This window comes from Gigantopelta aegis, chromosome 7 (genome assembly GCF_016097555.1).
Source record: "Gigantopelta aegis isolate Gae_Host chromosome 7, Gae_host_genome, whole genome shotgun sequence".
NCBI classification, from domain to species: domain Eukaryota; kingdom Metazoa; phylum Mollusca; class Gastropoda; order Neomphalida; family Peltospiridae; genus Gigantopelta; species Gigantopelta aegis.
The window spans coordinates 26,823,559-26,851,202 of NC_054705.1; the positions used below are offsets into that span (position 1 = coordinate 26,823,559).

Sequence of the window (27,644 nt, forward strand, 5' to 3'; positions counted from 1 at the left end):
GTTTTTAGTTTTTTTAATAAATAAAGAATTTGTAATGTAAAATTGAAGACTGATAACCCATCCCGTACGTATTGGTATGGTTCGCTGTACTGCAGCCACTAAAATAGACTCGCCTGATATTTTTAGAATTTGTATGCTCCCAAATAACGTTATAAAAGGCAAAGTGTGGACGAAATGTTACTTGGACATTGGAGACTACACAGTGTTGTTAGCAATCTGATTAAAATTATTTCTACTGGTCTAAATAAGGCATTCGTAATTCACATGAAACATGTCGTATACCCTCAGGATAATTCGGAATGTTTTCAAATTATTTTCAAATCACTAGCATGATGTCTGCATGTAAGGTTTTCATTGGTGGACATGAGCTCCAACTGGCTGCTGTTAGATCCACATGTAATAGTGGAGCTAATTTTAATTAGATTGCATCCACAAAATAAAATTTAAACAAAGTATGCAACATTTTGGCAGACACTCCAAGTATAAAAACATTAGTCTTTCTCCCCCCCCACCCCCACCCCCAGTGATCAATTCTGGATCAGCCCCAATGCTTCATGAATACTGATAACAGCTTCTTCATCTAATCATACATTACCAATAATAAAACACAAAATTCCAATTTTCAACACAATATATTTACACAAAAATATATTTACACATACACACTTATTCTGTAAGAAAGTGAAATGAGACTTTTGAAAAGCAAACAGAACCAAAGCTGGTATTACATGTATTTAAGAGTGATGAAGAATTGATGTGAATAACTCAATTGTTCTAATTCTAAGTCATTGACAACTATCTATATAGCATTTTTAATTATATAGGTGAAAAAAAAAGTTTTCACCCTTCATTTATAGTTGACTTGGACCTACATGTGGGTTCATTTAAATTTTAATAAGTTAAGTTTTTATGTCATTTGTTTAACATTTTGGTGAAAATAAGAAAAAACACAAACAACCAAGTTTCATTAATTACAACAATCTAGTGTTTGTTACATATCCCTTGTGGCACAAACTAATCGGTCATTGTTTTTTGGCACCAAATATACATACAGTGGCACATCTAAACAATGAGAGTGTTCTAAAAAACTGCAAACATTTCCATGGCCACAATATGCAAGTCAGTGTAAAATACATTTGAGCCGTTAGGTTTGTAGTGATGTTTCAAATTTCAGCTGTAACCTAGGTGGGAGAGACAGCAGTTTTTCCTTCCTCCGTTGAATGTAACAGCAGATACATAACAGAACCTATTTGTATATTTTTGTGCCAAACTCTAAGGACTGATTCTCTTTAACACCAAATAAAGGCACATTCACAAGCATCACTTATGTCCTCCACCCTTAAAAACCATCTTCCACAAATACATTAATATCTTTCAATTCTGATTACAACCAGAAAATATATATACTATTTATTAGTGTGCAATGCTTCATCAAATATTTGCCAATTCACATACAGAAATAATCAACTGTTGTCTGCCATATAAGAAAATAACAGAAAAATATCTTAAGCAAACTAATATTAAAATGAAATAATGTTTGAAATATATTTTCATTTCTATAACTTTTATCGCATAGATTTCAAATTTTGTACAGATCCAGTGATGGAGACTGGTTTGATAAAGTTGGGAAATCTTTCACAAAATGTAATTTTCCTACTATTGCATATTAAAATGTTCCTAGTAATTCCACAGTTATTTCTTCCTAGTAGTGTATAGATCTTTATCTTCAGGATTTGATTGGCCGTGGTCTGATAAATCTGAATTTGGATCGCATGTCTCCTTGGCAGAAGCCTGAAAAATAAACACATCAATCATAATTAATCTTGTTTGGGGGTGGGGGTGGGGGTGGGGGTGGGGGGGTTGGGGGGAGGACGATAAACAATAACCATCATAATTAATCTTGTGAGAGAGAGAGAGAGAGAGAGAGAGAGAGAGAGAGAGAGAGAGAGAGAGAGAGAGAGAGAGAGAGAGAGAGAGAGAGAGAGAGAGAGAGAGAGAGAGAGAGAGAGAGAGAGAGAGCTTGCTGCAATCAAACAGATATAAAAAATTGAAATGAAATTACATGTACATGTAGGTGAAATATGTCATATTTATTGCGTACAAAGCCTAAATAATGTTGCTACAATGTCTTCTTTCCAACTATAGTTTTGAAGATATTTTGTCCTTTTTGGATGATTTAAAAAGAGCTATATTATGTTTATAACAAACATGCAACTCATTCTGATTGGCTGCAACAGCACTAAGTGTCACATGAAATGGTACTGGTTCTATTCTTTTCCACATACACATTCTACACTCATCGCTATGTGCAGTGTTGAAAGAATATTGCATTGCGTACACCGGGTCATGGGTGACTGTGACCTTGGTGTACGGCGATAGATATTCAGAAAAGGACAAGAAGAGGATGTGGGAAGAGGAAACGTGCACCAGGGGCGACACATGGGAGACCAAACCTGGCAGCTCAACTGCCAGCTCTTGGAAGCGACCAGCGAGATACTGGATACAGATATGATCCAGTTGTCGCCGCTCCCACCCACTTCTACGTCCAAACCAACTCCGGTGAAGCGGGCAACTCTACCGACCGCTCCCGCTGAGCAGCCTGTTGTTGTTGTTAACGCGCTGGCGACTGGGAATAGGAAGGCAACATCTCCGACCGCCCAGCCAGATAGAGCTGGACAGCCGTCCCCACCTGCCGACCTGGATGCGGACTGGTACTTAGCCATAGGAAAGATCAAGACCTGGTACCGGCCATGCATGCAGGGAGATACAACAGACCTGACGATGCTGAAGGGCAGATTTTTTAACCAAACCTGGAAACCACTCCCAGATGGAAGCCACTATGAGCTTCACACACTCAGGCAGCCTAACAAACGCTCGGGACTGACAGTGACGCATCGGCACCAAGATGTCTACAGACAAGCAATCCTGTTCCATCGAGATGGATAGCCACACCATCCACAGGATCGTAAAGACCATCTGCGGCGCTGATTACCAACCCGTCATCACAGACCTGCCCACCAGAAAGAATCAGCTCCCCAACCTGAGTGTGACTGTCCTTCAGATTGCTGTATGTGCCAACCTTTTCTAGGACAGGTAACCTCCTTTTTGAGGCTTGTAGGACTTTAAAAATTTTGGCTGTTATTCAAATGTGTTTATTTTTTTGTAAACAGTCCGACGCACTTTATTTTGGTAGCCCGTCTAAATTGCTCAAATCACCGTAAAACCTTTTAGGATGAGCATTCTAAATTTATTTTTGAAGTTTATTATTTTTTTGGTCCAGACATGAGCAGGTGAACTAGTTCAATTTGGTCTTAGGTCTCTGACCTAACTTCTAAATATTTATTCCAAATTCTGCCCACCTCAAACTCACATCCCCACCATCCTGGTCCGGTGTCACCGTTTGAGATTGTACCCGGTTTGAGATTGTCCTTTACTTGTTGCAGCAGCGGTTTCGGATTGCCCTTCGATTTTGATGCATGCGCAATAAGCAAAGGACAATCTCAAACCGTGACATTGGACTTAATAACTGGCGATGTCAGAGATTAAGCCTGTGACAGGCGTGTTTGAAATATTAGTGGTATACAGACACGTAAAAAAGGTACTCTCTCTCTCCACACACATTGCTTGTGACCATGCCACAGTAAAGTAACGTTTTGTGGCTTATACACCCCCTTTTTTTTATAATGGCACAGCCTTATTTTCTTCCCATGTATATTTTGTAACTACTTGGCCTGCGCTATTGATTAAAATCAAATCCGTTTTATTGACCTTGATATATGGAAATGTTAGCTGGTGGTTAAACTATCATTTCATCATCTGAAAACCCACTAAAAGTAGCAACTGGCTGTAAGTGAAACTCGCACACAGGGCCACACCACACAACCATGTTGCTCTGCTGTTGCACGGCCTGTCACTATGGCACGTCACCTGTGTGCACCGGCTCTAAAGAATGTCACAGGAAGACAAGAATTGTGGAATTAAATGTCTCACCTACCATGATGAAAATCCAAAGGTGCAACTACATGTATAAACCAAACTTTATTGACCTGTGATTATGAGAAACGTTAATGCAAATGCTGATGTTGTCTCTGCTGCTGCTGCTGGAAAAGCAATACCTATAATTCTCCTTTTAACTTCATAAAGGCAAGACAAAAGTGAAATTGGGAAAACATTTTTTTCCAAAACAAAAACATATTTTGGGAGATTTGGTTCACTGTTTGCATTGCCAGAAGAAAACAACAAGTTTTGCCACATTTCACTCAACACAAACTTTGTTAAATAACTTATATTATGTTTAAGGTTACAGTGTATTTTCTGAAGCCTCAAACAAAGAGTAACTTACTATTCTGCCTTTCTTCTTTGTTCCGGCTGGTTAACATAAAATAAAACAACATAATTTCAGTTTACAAAGCACATACAAATCACTTATAAATAAAGAAACATTATTACTCAGACTTTTTGTAATGTCTGAGAAAGATTTTTTTCCTATAAACAAATATTGTACAAAATCAATGTGAAAAACATAGAAAATAACAATATTCTACATATATAAAAAGTGTTACATTATCAGAATGAAATTGTCATTATGAAGTTTGTTTTGTTTAACTACACTATTAGAGCACATTGATTTATTAATCATTGGCTACTAGATGTCAAACATTTGGTCATTTTGACATATACATGTAGTCTGAGAGGAAACTTGCTACTTTTTTCCAAGGGATCTTTTATGTGCATCATCCCACAGACATGATAACACATACCACGGCCTTTGATATACCAGTTGTGTGTCATTATGAATTTCCAAACTAGATTTTTACTGTCTGCATACCTGACCTGGAGCTTATAAAATTTCTACAGACTGAAGACTCTAATAAGAGTCTAAGACTTTAACATCATGGCAACACCATACAAATTGTATGCGTATGAAGTCATTAAAGAGTCTGAACTGTAAAGTTTTACAAGCACTGGCCCATATCTTGAATTTCCATGCCCAATTATTACTCTATACATGTTTCTTCTACATTTGTATGTGCATGGTAACAAAACTTACTAATTCCGTCTGCGGCTTTGACTACTTTATCTACCACCAAGTCGTATACTTGTGTGCTTGTCCCAACTGCTTGTTTGGGGTAGCACAATGCTGCAGCTGCTGTCATGCCAGTAGCAGCAAAGAACAGCTTCCTCATCTTCCCACCTGTAACAGATAAAGCAGAATATTTAAGTACTGTATAATCACTTCCTTATGGTAATATGTACAATTAAAACAGATAATCAACGGTCATATTTAGCAGGCTTTCATTTTGGAAAAACCCAGGTGTGAGAAAAATCACACTGCTCAAAATGTTGAAGAGGGGAAAAATAATCAGAATTCAGATTTTTTCATAGCACAGTATCAGATATATGTAACTCCAATAACATCAGACCTCCAAAATAATCAGAGTTTTATGGAGTGTTAAAGTTTAAAGTTTGTTTTATTTAACGACACCACTAGAGCACATTGATTTATTAATCATCGGCCATTGGTGGTAAAACATTTGGTAATTTTAACATAGTCTTAGAAAAGAAACCAACTACTTTTTTCCATTAGAAGCAAGGGACCTGTTATATGCACCATCCCACAAACAGGATAACACATACCACAGCCTTTGATTTATCAGTTGTGGTGAACTAGCTGGAATGAGAAAAAGCCCAATGGGCCCACTGACGGGGATCGATCCCAGACCGACCATGCATCAAGCGAGTGCTTTATCAATGGGTTACGTCCAGCACCTAGATGGAGAGAGCAATTTGTTCACACCTCTCAGGCTGAATTTAAGAGCATGTGAAGATGCTTGGATAAACGTTTGATTACCTCTATAGCCCGCTACTAATCCACCAAGACCGGCGATTGTTATCACAGCCCGCTACTAATCCACCAAGACCGGCGATTGTTATCACAGCAGCTCTTGGCAACACTGACGGATCTTCTTGAACAAACTTCACGTAACCTGAAACACAAAGCTATATTTGTTATGAAGCTTCTATAGACAGATTTCCACAGAAACTGTATATTTTAGAAAGCTTCTAGTTATAAAAAGATATCCACAGAAACTGTATATTTTACAAAGCTTCCAGCTATAAACAGATTTACTGGTACACAGAAACTGTATATTTTACAAAGCTTCCAGCAATAAACAGATTTACACAGAAACTGTACACTGTAGATCCTGAAATTAATGCAATCATAATATTAATGTGAAAATTGCGAGTTTGTGTTATTCGCATTAATAATATCACACATTTATTTTTATGTTTTGTCTATGTGTCCCACGTTATTAAAAAACTAAAAACAACAAAGATTAAAATTCTAATATACACATGTAAGTATTTATAAAATACAACTGGAAAACAATTCATTGTAGGTGAGACAGACTAACTGTCCGACAGTCCAGCAAGATGCCAGCCATGTGTGACTGCTGCAGGGTCTTTGGCAAGCCGTCATTGCTGCTCATGGGGCTCGGATCATACTCGATATTAGTGTCCATAACCGTGACATTGATACGGTGGCCTAATCCTGTTGATTTGATAGACGATTTCATTCCAAGTGATGATCTGATCATGTTTAACAAGTTTCAATTTTACATCTCTGGTATTGAGCAAAGATATGCTATAAATTTGCAATCCAATCCTAACATATACCAGTTATGCATTTCTTTTTTTGAAGAGTATATATATATATATATATATATATGTATTTTGATTAAATGAACTAAAATTATTTATGTAATGTTCATCAACTTCTGCAATTCACAAACACTGGAAGTCTTTAGATATCACCTTACATAGGGATTACATACATTTGTAGCTCCACTAATTGGGGCAATAAAATGTCTATAGGAGAATGGGAGAACTCACCTAATCACTTTATACTGGTCTTATCAAAAGGATGTGTATCTCTACTTCTGGCAGACTGGGAGTAATTAATTTACTACACACAGTGATAATTAAAAGCCCAAGGGAAATGGGGGCAGTTGTAATGACTGAAATTTTAAACAGTAACATGAAAAATATTTTTCTTGACAAAACGTTTGTTACCGGTTGGTAGCTTGACCGAAATTGGTGTCCATTTCCATGGTGGTGGTGGGTGGAGAAAGGGTCAGTCGCATTAATACAGCAATTACCTGAGAATATTGAAATTTGGCCTCCAGGGACAAATTGCTGCCTAATTTCATTTGTTTAATGATGTCACCAGAGCACTGATTAGTTCATCACTGGCTACTGGATGTAAAAAATTAAAATGATAATTAATTCTGACCCATAGTCTTCAGAGAAAGCTCTCTACATGTTTCAAAAGCAGCAAGTCATCTTTCATATGATCTTACCTCAGACAGGACAGAACATACCACATCCTTTAATATTCACTTATATTTCACTTATACTTCACTTATACAGCGTTTTTGTAAAATATCAGTGAATCACTTATACTTCACTTATACTTCACTTATACAGCAATGTTTGTAAATATCAGTGAATCACTTATACTTCACTTATATTTATTTCACTTATACTTCACTTATACAGCATTTTTTTGTAAAATATCAGCGAATCACTTATACTTCACTATACAACAATGTTTGTAAATGTCAGTGAATCACTTATACTTCACCTATACTTTACTTATACAGCAGTTTCTATTAAATATCAGTGAATCACTTATACTTCATTTATATTTCACTTATACTTCACTTATAAGTCATTTATATATATCTAACACTTCTGTTAAACATAAGCGAATGACTTACACTTCACTTATATATATGGTTAACACTTCACTTATATGTCACATATACTTTGTATAAGTGATACCTCATATGCATACAAAATCCTAATCGTTTACTTATAAGTCACTTATACTTGAAAAGTATTAACGACTTATACTTCACTTATAAGTGAAAAATATAAGTCATTTCGGTAAGGGATATACTGAGTTGATCTCAGCAAAACACCAGGGACTAAACAGGTTAATTGATGTGTACAATGACATGTTAGTTGAACTCATTGAAGAAGCCTGTAACTCGGATTTAACCAAAAAGTACACAGACATGTGTTGCTAAAAAAGTAATATTTCAAAGGGAGGCCACTCATATTAATTTCATGTCACATTTTAGTCTGCCCACCGTCACATTTTATTTGCGAGTTTTCCAAATTAAGATGGAAACAAGGTTAAAAAATGGTTATATTTTAAAAATAGTTTCAGTTTATAAAAAGATAATTTTACAACAAATAAAAATCCCCATGAATCTATAAATTACATACCTTAAGCTTTCAGTTACACATATATTTACTCCCATCCCCCCAAATACATGTAGAACATTTTAATTCTAAATACAGATACACGTAGAATATCTTGTGATTTCCTTAACTGTGATACATAATTGTTCAGAGGGGAAATATTATTCAGGGGTTGATCAATCCAAAAATCTGGGGCACCCAGGCCATAATCTAGCCATTGAAAGGCAGCTCAAGTTGTCGAGTTATCAGCAGTAGTGACAAGTTGAGGTCGCCATAATATTTTGGACCCAACCGAAGTTCAAAAACAAAATCACCCAAGCAAACATTGACAGCTGAAATTAAAACTGGGAGAAACCTCCAAAATTATGAGTAGATTAATTAGAGAGGAAAGTTGAATTCTCAGGGAATTATCGAATATCTCAACTAGGCGACTACTTACAAGCCCATACAACTACGTCAGTTATGATTTTTGACCACGTGCATCAGAAATCCCAAACCGATCAAGACAAACGCTGGTCGGATATTGACTATCATAACATGTTCTACTATCTGGAAAAATGGGACATTAGTAGAAAACTGATTAGGCCAAGCAAACAACTCTTGCCTGGTGGATGAGATACTATCTGCCTCAGTCACCAGAATCCAAGGGACTCATTGTAAATATATGCACGTTTGAATCCAGTGTTACGGGTCTCACCCACAGTTTCAACATACTAACATTACACACCCGCGCAAAGGGCCAGGAAATGACCCCACTTACTCATATTATCAACACACTGACGTCACACACCGGAGCCAGGGAAAGACCCCTGCACACCCTCAGAACCACACCCAATAGAACTACAGCAGTGCAGACTCAATTCTCAAATAGGTGTCTGGAAGAGGGAATTAGAGGGAGATTTTGATAAAAACTTTATTTTAGAAGGTTTGAAAAATGGTTTTCGCATGATAGACGACGATGTAGAACTTATATGTGTTGAGTGCCCAAATTCAAACTCTGCCATTGGTTCCGAAAATAGACGAAAAGTTGAACTAAAGCTGAAACAAGAAACTGATTTGAGTAATTATGTCATAACAAATATGAAACTTGTTGTAATAAGCAGTTTGGCAGCAGTACCCAAGTCAAAATCTTCAAACGACATTCGACTTATACACGACTTCAGTAGACCAGCAGGCATGTGTCAATGACTATGACTATTAATTCAGTGGGTTATGACATGATTGATAAAGCAGTAAACATTCTACCACCTAATGGCTACATGGCAAAGATTGACTTACAGAATGCGTACAGAAGTGTACCTGTTCACCCAGACAGTTATTCAGCGCTGGGTTTACAGTGGACGTTTGAAGGTGATAGTCACATGACTTACATGTTTAACACTAAACTTCCTAAACGGAAATATTTCAGAGAATATCCTCTAGTGTAACCTGTATGCTTAAAACGTAAAGGCTATGGTGGATCTATTGTGTATCTTGATGATTACTCGGTTATAAGTGGTACACAACCAGAATGCGAGGAAGCCACCCAATGTCTATGTGTGAGTCAACTGAAAATCTCGGTTTCACAATAAACTATGATAAATATGTAGAACCAACACAAAAGATAATCTTCTTAGTGATAGAAATTGATAGCGTCAATCGTACATTAAACTTACTGAAGGATAAACTGACAGATCTGTAGCAATGTTTACATTCATTCTCTAAGCTAAAGAAGGCAAAGAAGTGTCAGTTGGAACATTTGATTGGTAAGCTTAACTGGACCGCACCTGCAGTGTGAGGTGGGCATACATTCCTGAGGCAGTTGATTAACTTGTGTAAAACTGTTAAGCGAAAACATTATCATGTGACGATAAATGTGTCGGTGAAGGCGGATGTGAAATGGTGGGCAGACTTTTGTGATGTTGTGAACGGGAGAATTTTCGCTATAGATGGCAATATTGTCTCCTATCACGAATTTGCGACAGATGCGTGCGATCTCGGCGGTGGCGGAATGTATAACAGCAACTGGCTGTATGTGAGCTGGCGGGCAGAATGTATAACGGCGACTGGCTGTATGCGAGCTGGCCGGGTGGAATCTATAACGGCGACTGGCTGTATGTGAGCTGGCCGGGCAGAATGTATAACGGCGACTGGCTGTATGTGAGCTGGCCGGGCGGAATCTATAACGGCGACTGGCTGTATGTGAGCTGGCGGGTGGAATGTATAACGGCAACTGGCTGTATGTGAGCTGGCGGGCGGAATGTATAACACCAACTGGCTGTATGTGAGCTGGCGGGCGGAATGTATAACGGCAACTGACTGTAAGTGAACTGGTGGGCGGAATGTATAACGGCGACTGGCTGTATGTGAGCTGGCCGGGTGGAATCTATAACGGCGACTGGCTGTATGTGAGCTGGCCGGGTGGAATCTATAACGGCGACTGGCTGTATGTGAGCTGGCCGGGTGGAATCTATAACGGCGACTGGCTGTATGTGAGCTGGCCGGGCAGAATGTATAACGGCGACTGGCTGTATGTGAGCTGGCGGGCGGAATGTATAATGGCAACTGGCTGTATGTGAGCTGGCGGGTGGAATGTATAACGGCGACTGGCTGTATGTGAGCTGGCGGGCGGAATGTATAACACCAACTGGCTGTATGTGAGCTGGCGGGCGGAATGTATAACGGCAACTGACTGTAAGTGAACTGGTGGGCGGAATGTATAACGGCGACTGGCTGTATGTGAGCTGGCCGGGTGGAATCTATAACGGCGACTGGCTGTATGTGAGCTGGCCGGGTGGAATCTATAACGGCGACTGGCTGTATGTGAGCTGGCCGGGCAGAATGTATAACGGCGACTGGCTGTATGTGAGCTGGCGGGCGGAATGTATAACGGCAACTGGCTGTATGTGAGCTGGCGGGCGGAATGTATAACGGCGACTGGCTGTATGTGAGCTGGCGGGCGGAATGTATAACACCAACTGGCTGTATGTGAGCTGGCGGGCGGAATGTATAACGGCAACTGACTGTAAGTGAACTGGTGGGCGGAATGTATAACGGCGACTGGCTGTATGTGAGCTGGCCGGGTGGAATCTATAACGGCGACTGGCTGTATGTGAGCTGGCCGGGTGGAATCTATAACGGCGACTGGCTGTATGTGAGCTGGCCGGGCAGAATGTATAACGGCGACTGGCTGTATGTGAGCTGGCGGGCGGAATGTATAATGGCAACTGGCTGTATGTGAGCTGGCGGGTGGAATGTATAACGGCGACTGGCTGTATGTGAGCTGGCGGGCGGAATGTATAACGGCGACTGGCTGTATGTGAGCTGGCGGGCGGAATCTATAACGGCGACTGGCTGTATGTGAGCTGGCGGGCGGAATGTATAACGGCGACTGGCAGTATGTGAGCTGGCGGGCGGAATGTATAACGGCGACTGGCTGTATGTGAGCTGGCGGGTGGAATGTATAACGGCGACTGGCTGTATGTGAGCTGGCGGGCGGAATGTATAATGGCAACTGGCTGTATGTGAGCTGGCGGGTGGAATGTATAACGGCGACTGGCTGTATGTGAGCTGGCGGGCGGAATGTATAACGGCGACTGGCTGTATGTGAGTTGGCGGGCGGAATCTATAACGGCGACTGGCTGTATGTGAGCTGGCGGGTGGAATGTATAACGGCGACTGGCTGTATGTGAGCTGGCGGGCGGAATGTATAACACCAACTGGCTGTATGTGAGCTGGCGGGCGGAATGTATAACGGCGGGCTGGACTGGCTGTATGTGAGCTGGCGGGTGGAATGTATAACGGCGACTGGCTGTATGTGAGCTGGCGGGCGGAATGTATAACACCAACTGGCTGTATGTGAGCTGGCGGGCGGAATGTATAACGGCAACTGACTGTAAGTGAACTGGTGGGTGGAATGTATAACGGCGACTGGCTGTATGTGAGCTGGCGGGTGGAATCTATAACGGCGACTGGCTGTATGTGAGCTGGCTGGCTGTATGTGAGCTGGCCGGGCGGAATGTATAACGGAATGGCTGTATGTGAGCTGGCGGGTGGAATGTATAACGGCTGTATGTGAGCTGGCGGGCGGAATGTATAACACCAACTGGCTGTATGTGAGCTGGCGGGCGGAATGTATAACGGCAACTGACTGTAAGTGAACTGGTGGGCGGAATGTATAACGGCGACTGGCTGTATGTGAGCTGGCCGGGTGGAATCTATAACGGCGACTGGCTGTATGTGAGCTGGCCGGGTGGAATCTATAACGGCGACTGGCTGTATGTGAGCTGGCCGGGTGGAATCTATAACGGCGACTGGCTGTATGTGAGCTGGCGGGCGGAATGTATAACACCAACTGGCTGTATGTGAGCTGGCGGGCGGAATGTACAACGGCAACTGACTGTAAGTGAACTGGTGGGCGGAATGTATAACGGCGACTGGCTGTATATGAACTGGTGGCGGAATGTATAATGGCAACTGGCTGTATGTGAACTGGTGGACGGATGTACCCAATATTGTTAATCAGCACATCAACATTAAACAGTTGGCGATAATAGGTGAGGCAGCAAAACGATGGGCACAACATTGGAGTGGCAAACATGTTATTGCATATACTGATAATACTGTTACAATGCACTGTATCAACAAGGGGACATTGACAAATTCACTCTTTAAAAAAAAAAAAAAAATCACTCTTAATGTCGAGTATTCGTGAGCTCTTCTGGCTTTCGGCATTATATGCATTCCATGTGACTAGACATATTGCAGGTAAGAAGAATATTGTGAGTGACAGGTTGTCTCGACTACATTGTGGCTGAATAACTACAGTAGTGACTCATTGATCCATCACATGACAACCCATTCCTTGTTGTTGTTCTTACAGGACTGGTGGCTTCAGACCTTCAGCGTTGGGTCTACTCCCAAATCAAGATGTACAAACAGTCGGCGTATGCCACAAGTACTAAAAGAACTTATTCATCAATGCTAAAAGCATATTTAAGATTTTGTCTCCAGTTTGGTCTGACCCCAATGCCATCCAGCAAGTTAACAGTACCAAGATATATTGTGTTTCTAGCTCGTTTTCTTAATGCTAACAGTATACCAGGGTATATAAATATGGTCCAATTGATTCATGTTGAAGCCGGGCTTGACAACCCGCTCAAAGACTGGTCCCTCAAGATGGCCAAGAAAGGAATAATGAGACAAAAAGGTAAACCTCTAGCTCAAAACTTACCCATCACACCGCATATACTTTATGCCATTCAACAGAAACTAGACTTCACAATTCCATTTAATGTGGCTTTTTGGTGTGCTTGTGTAGTAGCCTTTTTCAAGTTCTTTCGCAAATCTACTTTGTTACCGGATAAAGGCCCACAGTACAGTGTGTCACCTGATAAATAGCTATGTATTGGTGATGTGATATGTGTTGAACATGGAGTAGTTCTCATTCCAGAACGATACAGTTCGGTCAGAGAACATTAACTGTCCTACTGTACAAGCAGCAAGGTTCTCCATTATGGCCCGTGTCCACATTAGAGATGTTACGAGGTGTTCAATTGGACATCCCGACCGACAAACACTTGTTTTCATTTTGGGATAAAAATGACATTAATTGTGTGACTAATGACACGTTTATTAAATCACTCAAAGGTGTGCTAGTATAGTGGACATTCATTTTGTAAAGGTGGCTGCACGTTCGTGTTTGGACTGGGGATGCCCCCATTACTAATCAAGTTACACGGCGACTGGAAATCAAACGCGTATGAGCGATATATTTCTATCAATAAAGACATGCATTACAAATTCTCTGAAACTATGACCATCACAGCCTCATTTTCAATACAGTAGATCTGTGTTTGCGGTTTTTGGAGGAATCAAACATTGTTTTATTATTAATGTGAACATTTTAATGATTTTATTGTCAATAAAAAATTGACCATTACCCCCAAACACAGCCTGTTACTTGTTATATACTTATTAATTAATAGGAGTTAATTGACAAATAATCATCTGGCAGTTATTTGGTTTTATCTTACGATATTTACGAGTCCGTCAGTGTTGAGGTTGCACACATGTGAGCAAGATGACAACCCACCCACCATTTTAATATTTATTGCCGTACTTTTAATTCACTTATTTTTAATACAGGAGGAATCAAACGTTTTATTTTTATTAATGTGAACATTTTAATGATTTTATTGTCAATAAAACATTTACCATTACCCCCAGCCTGCGTTACTTGTTATATACTTATTAATTAATAGGATTTGATGTAAATATTCAATTGTTTTGACTAAACTACTACCATAAGTAGCAATATTTAATAACACAAATATTATGGTTTGAACCAAGCATATAATTCAGAACCTATCCAAATGAACATAGAATATGACAAAACTTTATAAGTCATTTTTCCTACTTTTTCAATTCTAGATTATGACCTGGCACAAATGAGCACTATTGGTCTCCTCGTCCCCCCTCCAAACAAACAGAAGATTACAAAGCATGTTTTGAGGCCATTAAATCCATTTCAAACATAAATAAAAGTGAAGACTTTAAAGGGAAGGGTTTGAATCATTTGAAGCCCTCTGCCTTTTCCTCTTCTTACTTACACATTAAACGAGTAGTGTAATCATTATATGACTGTTGAAACTTAGTTGTTGATTCCTGAAAAAAAGAGTTAAAAAATTAATAATAATGCACAGATTGTATTCTTTTATCAATCAAATTCATGAAAGGCATTTTTCAAGACACTATTATCAACATAATTTAATAATATTAAAACAAATTTTAAAATGAAAATTTCTGATATTGTTTAGAGATATTTTAAATGGGGAAAGATTAATTACATCCATGTATATATTAACAAATTTTCATTTTTTCCTAGCTTTTCAGGACCAAAGAAAATATTTGGTGACATTTCAAGCCTGTAAAATTACATGAGCAAATTCCATGATTTTTCCATGTCTTGTGCCCATCGTAAGTCTGTGTCCGAGAATAATATTAAGTATATGCATTAATTAGTGACTATCGTCAATAATGTCCACTGATTCATGGAAATCAACATATCATTGCAGCAATAGCTGTGGATGTGCAGAAACTTTCGCCAATTTATCTATTTAACTTAAAAAATTACAGAAACCCACCATTATTTTCCAAAAGAATACAAATCATTACATGAAATTATTTCGCCAAATTAAAATAAAATTTGCCAGTTGAGTTTAAAATTTGCAATTGGTGAGTGGCAGAGCTAGCCCTGTATGGTATGACTTCATATAAATGGTCTAGCTGGAAATTGAACTCGTCTCATAAACCCAGTTACATGTAGTTGTTTTTGTACATTTTGAGCATATATTACTGGCAGGGTCCAGTTTTCAAATGTTAATTTCTTACTCTGTATTTAACATAAATGATACAGCTAATCAATATTGAGTGTAGACTTTCACAGGATGAAACAACAAACGAACATGTATTCCAAGGGTCAATGAAATGGTTTGATTTGATTTATACACAAAGAAAAATGTTAAGCACCCCAAGATGTAATTAGTACTGAAATAGCCCCATTCGTAAAAACTGCAAATTATGTGACGAATATGTCAAGAATGGTGTTCCATCGAAATAATAGGAGAGTACAATGACAACTGTGACGTCCCACAACAGAACGACATGCACGTCCATCATGCCAACCATGCTTTGCTCAAAATGTGGTATCAATACACTGCAATTGTTGCCATTTAATGTCACCGTCTTGCATTGTTGAAATTTAATCGCTGAATATGGCACGTCGATGGTTATCAGAGGCCCAAAGATGGCGTATTATTGGTATGTATGCGACCGGCATGACCTTCAAAAGTATAGGACATTACACCGTAATCAGCAGACTGATACGAAAACACGGGCATACCAATACTGTAAAGGATCTCCCACAGTCAGGGAGACCGTGCCTGACTTCACAGCGCGAGGACAGGGCCCTGCTTCGGCTTATACGTCGTCCACCCTTTGCTACATCTCCTGTTCTGAAGAGCCAATGGTTACCCAATAGACGGATGTCGGCCAGAACAGTGAGGAATCGTCTGAAATTTGTGGGATTGAAGGCCAGAAGGGTTATCAAGCGTCCCTTTCTTACTGATCATCATGAGAGATGCCGTTTAGCGTGGTGTTTGGCCCAGAGAAGATGGAATCTGAGGTCATGGTGAAGAGTCCATTGGTCCGACGAAAGCCGGTTCCTGCTCCATGTCACAGATGGCCCATTGAGAGTTTGGAGACATAAAAATGCTGCCTACACACCCAGGAACATACAACATATGACTTCGTATGGTGGAGGTTCAGTAATGGTTTGGGGTTGCCTATCACATGATTGTAAGCTGGATCTTGTCACCATCCAAGGCAACCTCAGTGGTGATCGGTACATTTGTAACTTCCTGCAACCAATTGTTGTGCCGCATTTTGACAACCATCCACTCCCCACCAGACCTCTGTACATGGATGACAACGCTAGGCCACATCGTTCCCGAGCAGTAACAGTTTTACTCCAAACTGAAGCTGTGACAACCATGCCCTGGCCAGCCATGAGTCCTGACCTAAACCCACTAGAGCATGTTTGAGACATCTTGGGGCGTCGAGTACAGGCACTGACACCACCTGTACAGACTCTGGCACAATTAGAGGCAGCTCTTCATTGAGAATGGCAGCAGTTGCCCATGCAGCAGATTAGACGACTTACTGGAGGGATGAGACAAAGGGTGGAAGTTGTCATCCGGGCACTTGGTGGGTTTACCCGCTATTGATGATTTGTGTCATGAATGTCATCTGTGAACTTCAAATGACATTTTTCATCATCAATCATGATGTTGACTTGTGTTTCTGACTCTGCACCTCCATACTTATTGTGCCTCAGTTTTTGGCTCAAATACAGCATATTGCAATTCTTCTCAGAATCATGATTAAAATTTCAAAACTGGATACACTTGTTATGTTTTCTTACTGTCAAAGATGTATTCTTGCAAAATACATTTGTTTTTCCGAGGTTATGTTATCAGGCTTTCAACGCCAAACCTCGTAAGACAAGTCATTGTGAAAAATACAGGGGGTGCTTAACTTGTTTCTTTGTGTATATAATAGCCAATGTGGTCAGCCAAGTAGTTATGCAACATACATGTAAATGGGGAGTCCCCGCCCTCCAAAAAACCCAAAAACAAACAAAAACAAACCAATTCACTAGTCTTCTTATTGGGGCATCCTATGAAGATGAAACCTGTATGTGGCTTCTATCAAGCCGTTAAGGAACACTCATTAACTATGTAGTGAATCTTAAGTAATTGATATCATGACAAACGTAACGTTTGTTTTGTTTAAAATGACACCACTAGAGCATATTGATTAATTAATCATCAGCTATTGGATGTAAAACATTTGGTAATTATGACTAGTAGTCATCAGAGGAAACCTGCTACATTTTTTCATTAGTAGCAAGGGATCTTTTATATGCACTTTCCCACAGACAGAAAAATACATATCACAGCCTTTGACCAGTTGTGGTTCAGTTTGGAATGAAAAAAAACAACCCAACCAGTTGAATGGATCTACCGACATGGTTCAATCCTGTGACACAAGCACTTCAGGCGAGCACTCTACTGACTGAGCTAAATCCCGCCCCTCATGGCAAAGAGTCTGACAGTTAACACCTTAAACTCTTAGATTCAATAAGAATTAGTGGCCTGGGGGACTAGCGTAAGTGATGGGGGGATCTGTGTGTGATCATAAGAATACCAGACATGGCTGAAGAATGAACACAAACCTGAACTGTTGCCAAGTACTCCCACACTGACTGACGGATGGCCGACACTCGATTCCTAAACGCAGAAATGTCTTCTTCTAGGAATTTACACTTGTCCTCCTCCTTGTCTGAATACACCGGTAGCTACAAAAAATTGCAACACTCAAAGGTTAATTGCATTTATAACAGCAAATTAACAAACAGCAAAATATTGAAAATCAATCTTACCTCAGACCTATCCCCAATGCTAACCCCCACCCATCACTTTTCCTCATACATTTGTTTATCTCGGAGTTTATGCTGTTGTCTGCCAAACGTGAATTAAAGTTGAATTTGGAGAATATATTTATTAATAATTCACCAAAAAGCAAATTTGAAATTCGCATTCCTTTGTTTGGTTAAATAAAACTTGATTTTGTCACTTAAAGGGTTTATGTAAACTTATGTCAAACCCCCCACCCATCATCTCACATGCCTTATTACCTGTACGGGGTTCATAGCCTGGTTGCACAAACAAATTTGCGGAAAAAACGTGAAGGAAAATTGTTTTTTAGGATGTTTTCAATCAGAACACCCGATAGTGCCTCAGAAAAAAAAAAATTGCCATGTCTGGAGCTTAGATTCACCAAGAAACGGGATAGAGATAACAAATTTACAGTTTTGGTCACTTGTAGTCTTTTTATGTCACGGAAAATTGGCAAGAAGTTACAAACATATTTACCCTTTATTGTTGTCTATGGAAGGACTTGATGTGATGATATTATCACAATAAAATCCAAGACAGCTGCCATTTTGGCAGAAAAAAACTAAACTTTTGTTTGGTGGTCAGCTCAAGTCATTCTAACTCATCAAAAGTGACTAAAACTAAATGTAATGAAGTTTTATTTATCACTTTACAGATACTAATGATTTGGTATGAATTTGTTAGGTAAACAAATCTATGGTGACATGGGTTCCAATCCTGAAGACGACGACAATAAACGTTTATGATAATTGTATTTAACCATTTCATTCACCACTTATAAAGGACATTTTATTTTATAATAATGAAAACTGGTACATGTAACGTAAGTGATTACCCAGTTACGCTTTACTGGCATCTATGGTTAAATTTGATATGATAACACAGCAATGATGAAATCCAAGATGGCTGCCATTTTGACGAGGAAAAGGACAATATTATTTTCTAGTTATTCTAACTCGTCAAAAATATTTAAAACGGCTTGTAATGTGCACACCAATTATAAAGGTCTAACAAATTTTATTTTATGATAATAAGATTGCCAAACAGATGCTTATATACACCTACTGTCTCTAGACTCTCTACCACATTGGATTATGTCAAGAACCAGCAAATTATTGGTATTGTTCGGCATCACTGGAAAGATGATATGAGCATATATATACATTCATAAATGCCATTGGAGGAACTAGGTATAAAGTAGTGTGGCCTTCCACATTTCACACAATGAATGATGTCATCAATGCTTGACTCGATTGTTAGAAAAAATATCTTGTATTAAACACGAAGTGGGTGTGACACGACATCATCATATTGGTATAGCACTGGTGACAGTTATAGAAATGGCTGCTCAATCTAGGAGAGAGTTGACAAATATAGGTAGCTTAAGACATTCTGAGGACAAGTAGTATATTTTGATTTTCTTGGCTGTTTGAGGACAAAATTTGTAACGTGCTGACTCTGATTACAGTTCGCTTTTACAGGTACCAGACATTGATTGCACTGTTAAAAATCTTGGACCAACAGCGAATGCCATCAATGGTACCCACCAAAAATTTCAACAGTCTCCGACTATTTATGTAAACTATTCAATTTCAGTGGAGACACTGTGCATTTGATTGACCGTGGCAATATGGTCACAGGGGTCAAATTTAAAAATTTGGGAGGCACGGCAAGTGTTGCCATCGGTTTAATAACAAAAATTATGGCACCAAGGCAAGTTGGAGGGACACCATGCAAGGCAAACTTTTCCTTCATAAGAGGGGCACGAAGGCAACTTACTTTCTATCAACTTTCTGAGACAAAAATTATTTCACCGTATGGTCTTGGACTCTAATGTTTATTTTTGATACAGATATATGGCATAATAATGTATTTTACAAGGTTAATAACATGTAGCATATAATAAATATGCTACATTTTCCTTAAATACCCAAATATATACAAAATTATGAAAATTCAAAAATCAACATGGAAGTGTTCAATGTACACTAACACCTGTACATTGTACGTTGTAAGTTGAATGAATGTGATAATGTTTGGTATTTATTTTCAGTACTTGGGCACTAGAGGGTTAAAATAAATGAATGCATCAAATATGCAACGTCCCAGTCATCTTGCCAAGTCGAAAAGATATATTTGTTAATATGATATTTAAAATCACTAATATGTAAGTCACAAAGAATATATTTTTAAATGTTGTCAACTTAAACTGCTGTAAATAAATACATTTTTATGGGCATTTTCATCACGTTTTGTTTTACATCCTGGTGTAACTGACCTGTCACTTCGCGTGTCAACAAGCAGCCTGACTTCAATAGATGTGATTTTGCATGTTAAATGCTGGGTTTAAAAAAAAAAAAATCTGAAGGGCATGTTGGGAAACCAGGTTAGGCAATGCAGCAATTTTCTCGCTGTTGATACCTTAATATTCTAGGAGCATAACGTCAAGTAAGGAGGGCACCTACAGCAATTGCTGTCAGTGCCGTGGTGAAATTCAAACCTTGTGGTCATGATTTCATACTAGTGTTAACAATAACGGACATGGACAAACACTGGAGTTTCAAATATAATAGCCAAAGTACCAACCGATCTGATACAAACCTGTAAACATCTTTGGATTCTGTCAATGAGTGATTTATCAAAACAATTGTTGCTTGAAAAGGTGGAAAATAATTAACACATGTCGGAAGTGTTTATAAGGAGTACTGCCCCCTCCCCAAAACTCTGAAGATAATCCATTTGCACCCAATTTAAAATCAAATTATTATACAAATTCTCCCTCTTCTGCCCCAAGTTGTAGTCATCTGATGCCTATGTAATTACATCCTGAAAAACACACTAAATTATTAGGATCTGTAAAGATAAATAAAATTAATTTCAAGCAGTTTCAAATTTTCTGATGAATTAGAATGGCATGAGTTAATTAGTAAAAAACATGGTCTTTTCTTTTTTTCGACCAGGAAGGGCTGACATCTTGGATTTGAGCTGACCACCAAACAATATTTTTGTTTTCCCACCAAAATGGCAGCCATCATGGATTAGATCATTATAATATCATGACATCAAGTCCTTCCATAGACAACAGTAAAAGGGTGCCAATTTTTATTTACATAGATCGACCACAATTGACTGAAACCTTAAATGTGTTATCCCTACCCTGTATCTTGGTGAATGTTAGATAGATTTTGAAAGCCTAATTTCAAAGTGCTGTAAAAAACATTCCCCAAGCCCCACATGGGAATTTTTTTTCTGGAACACTATGGGGTGTACTGATTCAGAAAAATCAAGAATTAATTTTACAAAGTACCCAGCATTAACCTTTCACATATTATTACTTATTATAATTTTTACCGGCCTCGGTGGCGTCGTGGCAGGCCATCGGTCTACAGGCTGGTAGGTACTGGGTTCGGATCCCAGTCGAGGCATGGGATTTTTAATCCAGATACCGACTCCAAACCCTGAGTGACAGGGCTCACGGCTCAATGGGTAGATGTAAACCACTTGCACCGACCAGTGATCCATAACTGGTTCAACAAAGGCCATGGTTTGTGCTATCCTGCCTGTGGGAAGCGCAAATAAAAGATCCCTTGCTGCTAATCGGAAGAGGAGCCCATGTAGTGGCGACAGCGGGTTTCCTTTCAAAACCTGTGTGGTCCCTAACCATATGTCTGACGCCATATAACCGTAAATAAAATGTGTTGAGTGTGATCTATTGTCACTTGCCCGAATAATATTTTCTAAAAAAACAACAATATTGCAACAGATTATAAGAGAAAACATTTATTTTGAGTATTTTCCTGCACTCAACCAACCCACTCTTTAAATAAATAACAGACATGCCACTGTGACTCCCCACTGTCACTGTCAATACATTTGTGATATTCCCGATTATATAATTTCCAACAAAGATGCTTGCGTTCACCAAATGTTGAGCACTGGTATAACCGACACAACCCCTTCCTCCCCCCACCCCATCTCAATGAAATAATAATAATTAAAAAAAAACCCCTAAAATATAATGTTCAGTGGATACGATCTACGTGTACACATAACCAGGGCTGAATCTTGTCGACATGAATTTGTGCCCAATTTTACATGACACTTAATTTACCGTACACCTATTCTTATATTGGGCACATGTTTATATGTAAAAGCAGACCTACACTTTTCATGGTGCAAAGTAGGCTACATAGGTGTACTTTATTTATTTATTAATTATTGATTTAAAAAAAAAAAAACATTGGTCGCCAGGCAGGCAACCTTAGCCTACTGTGGGTTTTTAGTCGCCAGGGGCGATTGGGTGACTGTTAAGTTCGAACCCTGTTACGTCATCAAACATCTTTTCTTTGCATTCATTGCCAGTATTGTGTGGTGTATGAAACAGCTAACTTTGACAGTTATGATGTCACCACACACTCTTATACATTTAAACAGGCTATTTCATGGGGTTTTTTTTAATATGATTTTTATGTCCCCTGAAAAAAAAAAAGGACGAAAAAGAAGTCTGATTACTGCTAGAAGTCTCACCTCAGAAACCTTTATTGTGTTGGTCTTAGTCTTAGGCTTGGGACACTTGTCGTCACTAACAGCATACACTGTAGTGTTGAAAAACGGCATACCGGCCATCACAACAACTGACCCCATCCGACTGGCCTGTAACACCTGACCAAATAAACAATATTTGTTTACAACAACATCTCAGAACATTTTATATTGAAGTGATACTTGAAAACATAGTAATCACTAAGTCAGTCCTTTATTAACAAAATAGAAATTTGGGCAAAATTACCTTTCATTGCTGGGAGGAGGGGGCAGCCAGCCACGTTAACTTTTCTGTCCAGGAGCCAGATGACGCCTACTTCTATTTTTTTAGGCACCAAATAACAAAATTAGGAGTCATGTTTATATACCGATAGAGTGTATGTACATGTGTATGTATGAATGAATTGTACAGACTTCAGGGTTTCTGCCAAAGGATAAAATGGGTATGGCGCCACATCCCAAAACAAAATATGGATTTTATTTTTTTAAGTTAACCTTTTGACAAAATTTATGACTCTTTATGATTACTGTAAACTATTTTCTTTCTGGGTTTAGCCCCCCAATCCCTCTATTGACTGCAGTTGCATTAATTCAGCACACATTGTAAATATATTCAATTTCGTAGCGCCATACCCAAAAATTTATTTCTGGCAGAAACGCCGATAGTGTATGCATGTATGAATGTATGTATGTATGTATGTGTATCTGTGTGATTTTTGTGTGCGTATGTGTGTAAACCATTAGTACAAATATTAAAAGTATGAAGTGTATTAGAGAAACAATTGTGCAATTTATATGTACTGGTTGACTAATTGTTTGTTGAGTATTACATCAGAAAGTAAATTCTAAGTCTCTACCATAACACCTTGATTGTAATAATTTTATTAAATTTGTTTTTACTAAAATGCAATGCTGGAGAGTGGCAGTCTTCCTATATACAAAATGCAAAACAGTATTTAAATGTATTAATGAATGCTGTTATAAATCTGTGATAAGCAGAAATACAAGTTTGAAAATTAGTTTCCTCTGCTTTTTAATTCATGCATTAATGACACATTTTATTTATAAAAAATAAGATTTTACAAAAAAAAAAAATAAGTACCGAGTGTTTTCGATGAAAAGAAAAATCAAAGTGCCTCATAGTCATAACATCACAACTTCAAGTAATACATGCGGAAATCTTTGTAAATATAGTTAACTGGTTTTCTACTTTATACTGACGATGCTGCATAAAAAAAAGTTGACAGAGATCCCAGTCTATGTTAATCACATAATTGATTTTCCTTGTTTTTTTAATTGTTGATACGAATCATTGTAATGTTTTGTTATAAACTTTCACTTTCCTTTTAAATAATGTTTCATAATTATGGTGTACCAAGAAACATTTTATAACTATTTAGATATCTTTTACTCTGATAATATATATACATGTTGAAATTTTCGTGGTGATCATATAATGTTAAAAATAAATAGGGGATATTCAAATATAACACAATATAACAGAGATATATTAATTTTTATTGCACCGGGCTACCACTGAAAAAACTTAAGGTCAAGGCCTGTATTCTATATAAAGGTGGAAAATCACAAATTGGTGCATTTGTAAACCATCAAATCACTGTCAGACAAAAAACTAACTTCTTGAAAAATGTTATACAAACTCATTTTGCATAGCAAAAATTGCTATACAATTTTTATAACTTATTTCGTGCCCTGGTATATCATGCTTATCAGAAATATACATACAAAATTGACGTCTCGCTGACAGCATGGTGAACATGTCCAAGTGTGTGTGTGAAATCGTCATTGAAAAGATTTTGGCAAATGAAATATGGGTAATTTTGATTTTATTATTGGGGCACACAGTCGCGAAAATAATTCCTCGCAAAAATGTAAAATGTGAGCCCAATCACGAATCAGAAAAAGAACTGTAAAACATGAAAAGAAAGTTGATTTTCAGATTTTACATTTATATTACTTTTAGTCTTATCTTCTGTATCCATTACATTAACAATAAAATTCAGTGGTGTCAATAAGCAAACAAAGTTACATATTTTATCCCTCGAGTAAAAATAGGCTTAAAATACCGACAACCGATTATAACTGATGATTGGTTGGTTCAACTACCCGATCATGAAACATGAAAATCCACTGACATGCTCTAAGGTATAACACACTCATCATGACATCAGATTAACTATATCACATACTTAGGCTTCCATCCCTCTTGAAGAGTATTCCACAAAAAAGTAAAATAGCAGAGTGAAAAATTGCATGTTTTGACATAGGAGACATATAGGAGTCATATGGTTTTAGCCTAATCCATGTCAATATGTTTTACATTCATGATTTATGTTTGGACAAAAAGCGGAGAAAATCTAACAGTAATTAAATGTAGGAGAGTAATTTATTGTAATTGTTAAAGAGACATTCCTGAGTTTGCTGTGCATTGTAAGATGTTTTTGACTATTAAAATATTTCTATGATTAAACTTACATATTAAATATATTTTCTTGTTTAGAATATCAGTGTTTGTATATTCAATGTGTTTCTGATTGTCTTAATATTTGTAAGAAGCCCAAACTGGATTTTGTCTTCACATAATTTTGTATATACGAAAAAATAATATCTTAGGAAATAAAATGAAATATAACCTAGTACAAATATTATAACGATCCGAAACACGTTTAATATACAGCCACTAATATTTTTAGTTCATCAAGATTAACTTTGGCTACAAGTGCAAGCACTACCAAAGTTAATCCTGGGGACGAACAACGCCATTAGCGCCCTTCCGAGCAGTTTTTCTCGGAACGGAATTCAATCAGAATTGCGGTCAAACTAAAAGAAAAACGACTGTCATCACGTTTTTCCACCCACATCATGTACTGTGATCTATTTCGAGCATATGAACACTAAGAAATACTTACTTTGAAACGATCTTCACTTTGAATTAAAGGAAAAACGACCGACTGTATGACTTGTGTTTAAAACGCGCGGTGAATAATGGGAGGAAAATGAAACTCGGAGCAATCTTGTATGTGGAAAAGGATCGGTGAAGTCATTTCTCGTTCCATAATGAATAAAACAAAAACCATAAAACTAAAAATTGATTAAAGTTAATAAAATAACTTAAAAGTAAAAATAAATTAAAGTTAATCAAATAAAATGAAATAAAATAAAAGAAATGAAATTAAAGATAATAAAAAATAAAAAACACATTAATTAATAGAAATGAATTTTTTTTTATCACACACACACACACACACACACACACACATATATATTATTTATTTATTTTTGTTATTTTTTTTAAAAGAAAAAAAAGTCATTAATTTCTCTAAAAATAACTAAAAGATAAGTACTAAGTTTTAAACTGTTACTTACCTGTCTTTTTCTGAGTTTTCTTCTAAAAATGTCGGTGTGTGTGTGTGTGTGTGTGAATCATAATTTTTATTTCATTTCTATTAATTAATTAATTTTATTTTATTTTTTTTATTATCTTTAATTTCATTTCTTTTATTTTATTTCATTTTATTTGATTAACTTTAATTTATTTTTACTTTTAAGTTATTTTATTAACTTTAATTAATTTTTAGTTTTATGGTTTTTGTTTTATTCATTATGGAACGAGAAATGACTTCACCGATCCTTTTCCACATACAAGATTGCTCCGAGTTTCATTTTCCTCCCATAATTCACCGCGCGTTTTAAACACAAGTCATACAGTCGGTCGTTTTTCCTTTAATTCAAAGTGAAGATCGTTTCAAAGTAAGTATTTCTTAGTGTCCATATGCTCGAAATAGATCACAGTACACGATTTGGGTGGGAAAACGTGATGACAGTCGTTTTTCTTTTAGTTTGACCACATTTCGGATTGAATTCCGTTCCGAGCAAAACTGCTCGGAAGGGCGCTAATGGCGTTGTTCGTCCCCAGGATTAACTTTGGTAGTGCTTGCACTTGTAGCCAAAGTTAATCTTGGTGAACTATAATATTTTATGCAGAAAAATATATTTGATATGTAATTACAATCGTTAAAAAGTCTCTCTTAGTCGATATCATCTTAAAAATTGCAGCAAATTCAGGAATGTCCCTTTAACAATTTGATTTGGATTTAAAAGATATTAAGGAATTTACTGCAAGTTATTTATTTCTGAGCTGGTTGAATTCTAAATTGCACAAATTTCAAAAATAGTATTTTTTCTTTATTTCCGAAACACTTTTTCTTTTCTTCTTACGTCAAACCAAACTGACATTTTGTTACAAAAGACATTTGTGTAGGAGGGTGGGACAGCCTATAGTAATAAGGGCGAGACGACCCGTTATTCTCGTAGAAACATACGTGCCGTTCTATTTGTCATGTACATACTACAGATTACAGTTATAACGCCATTAACGGCAAATAACAGAATCAGTTCGAATCAAATTTTGAAAATATAGATTCAAAATTAAGTTATGAAATCGTCACCACAGTACTAAATCAGTACATGAGAAGAAGAACAGCTAGCCTATGCTACAATTGTTATTACAATGAAGTAAATATTACTGAAGTTAACAAAAATATCGGTAAAGGTCAAAACTTACTCTGGATGCAGCCATTATTACGAACATAAAATAGAGTTATCTCCCTTATACCAATTTCAAGCAACAGTGTATGGATATTAAATTTAAAGGTAGTCAATCGCTAATATTTAATGGATCAATTTTAGGTTAAATTTGAAATTATAGTTTAGATTGTATAATAATAATAATAATAATAATAATAATAATAATAATAATAATAATAATATTATTATTATTATTATATTATTATTATTATTATTATTACATGT

General features: G+C 37.5%; 1 protein-coding gene across 1 annotated transcript; it reads right to left on the reverse strand.

Annotated features, from left to right (window-relative positions):
- Nucleotides 1-613: 613 nt before the first annotated feature.
- Nucleotides 614-27,430, reverse strand: LOC121376979 (MICOS complex subunit MIC27-like). Its single transcript, XM_041504794.1, has 8 exons — nt 27,397-27,430; nt 22,797-22,931; nt 18,047-18,169; nt 14,862-14,916; nt 5,898-5,987; nt 5,051-5,200; nt 4,343-4,368; nt 614-1,791 (listed from the first exon to the last, which is right to left on the reverse strand). The coding sequence occupies exons 1-8, from the start codon at nt 27,421-27,423 to the stop codon at nt 1,693-1,695; spliced, it is 705 nt and encodes a 234-aa protein (XP_041360728.1). The 5' UTR covers nt 27,424-27,430; the 3' UTR covers nt 614-1,692.
- Nucleotides 27,431-27,644: the final 214 nt, after the last annotated feature.

Coding starts and splice junctions, on each gene's coding strand:
- LOC121376979 (XM_041504794.1), bottom strand. CDS start 27,423: ATGTTCGTAATAATGGCTGCATCCAGA. Junction 18,170..22,796: donor ACACAATAAAGGTTTCTGAG/GTGAGACTTCTA, acceptor AATTTTTTGTAG/CTACCGGTGTATTCAGACAA. Junction 4,369..5,050: donor CAAAGCCGCAGACGGAATTA/GTAAGTTTTGTT, acceptor TATGTTAACCAG/CCGGAACAAAGAAGAAAGGC.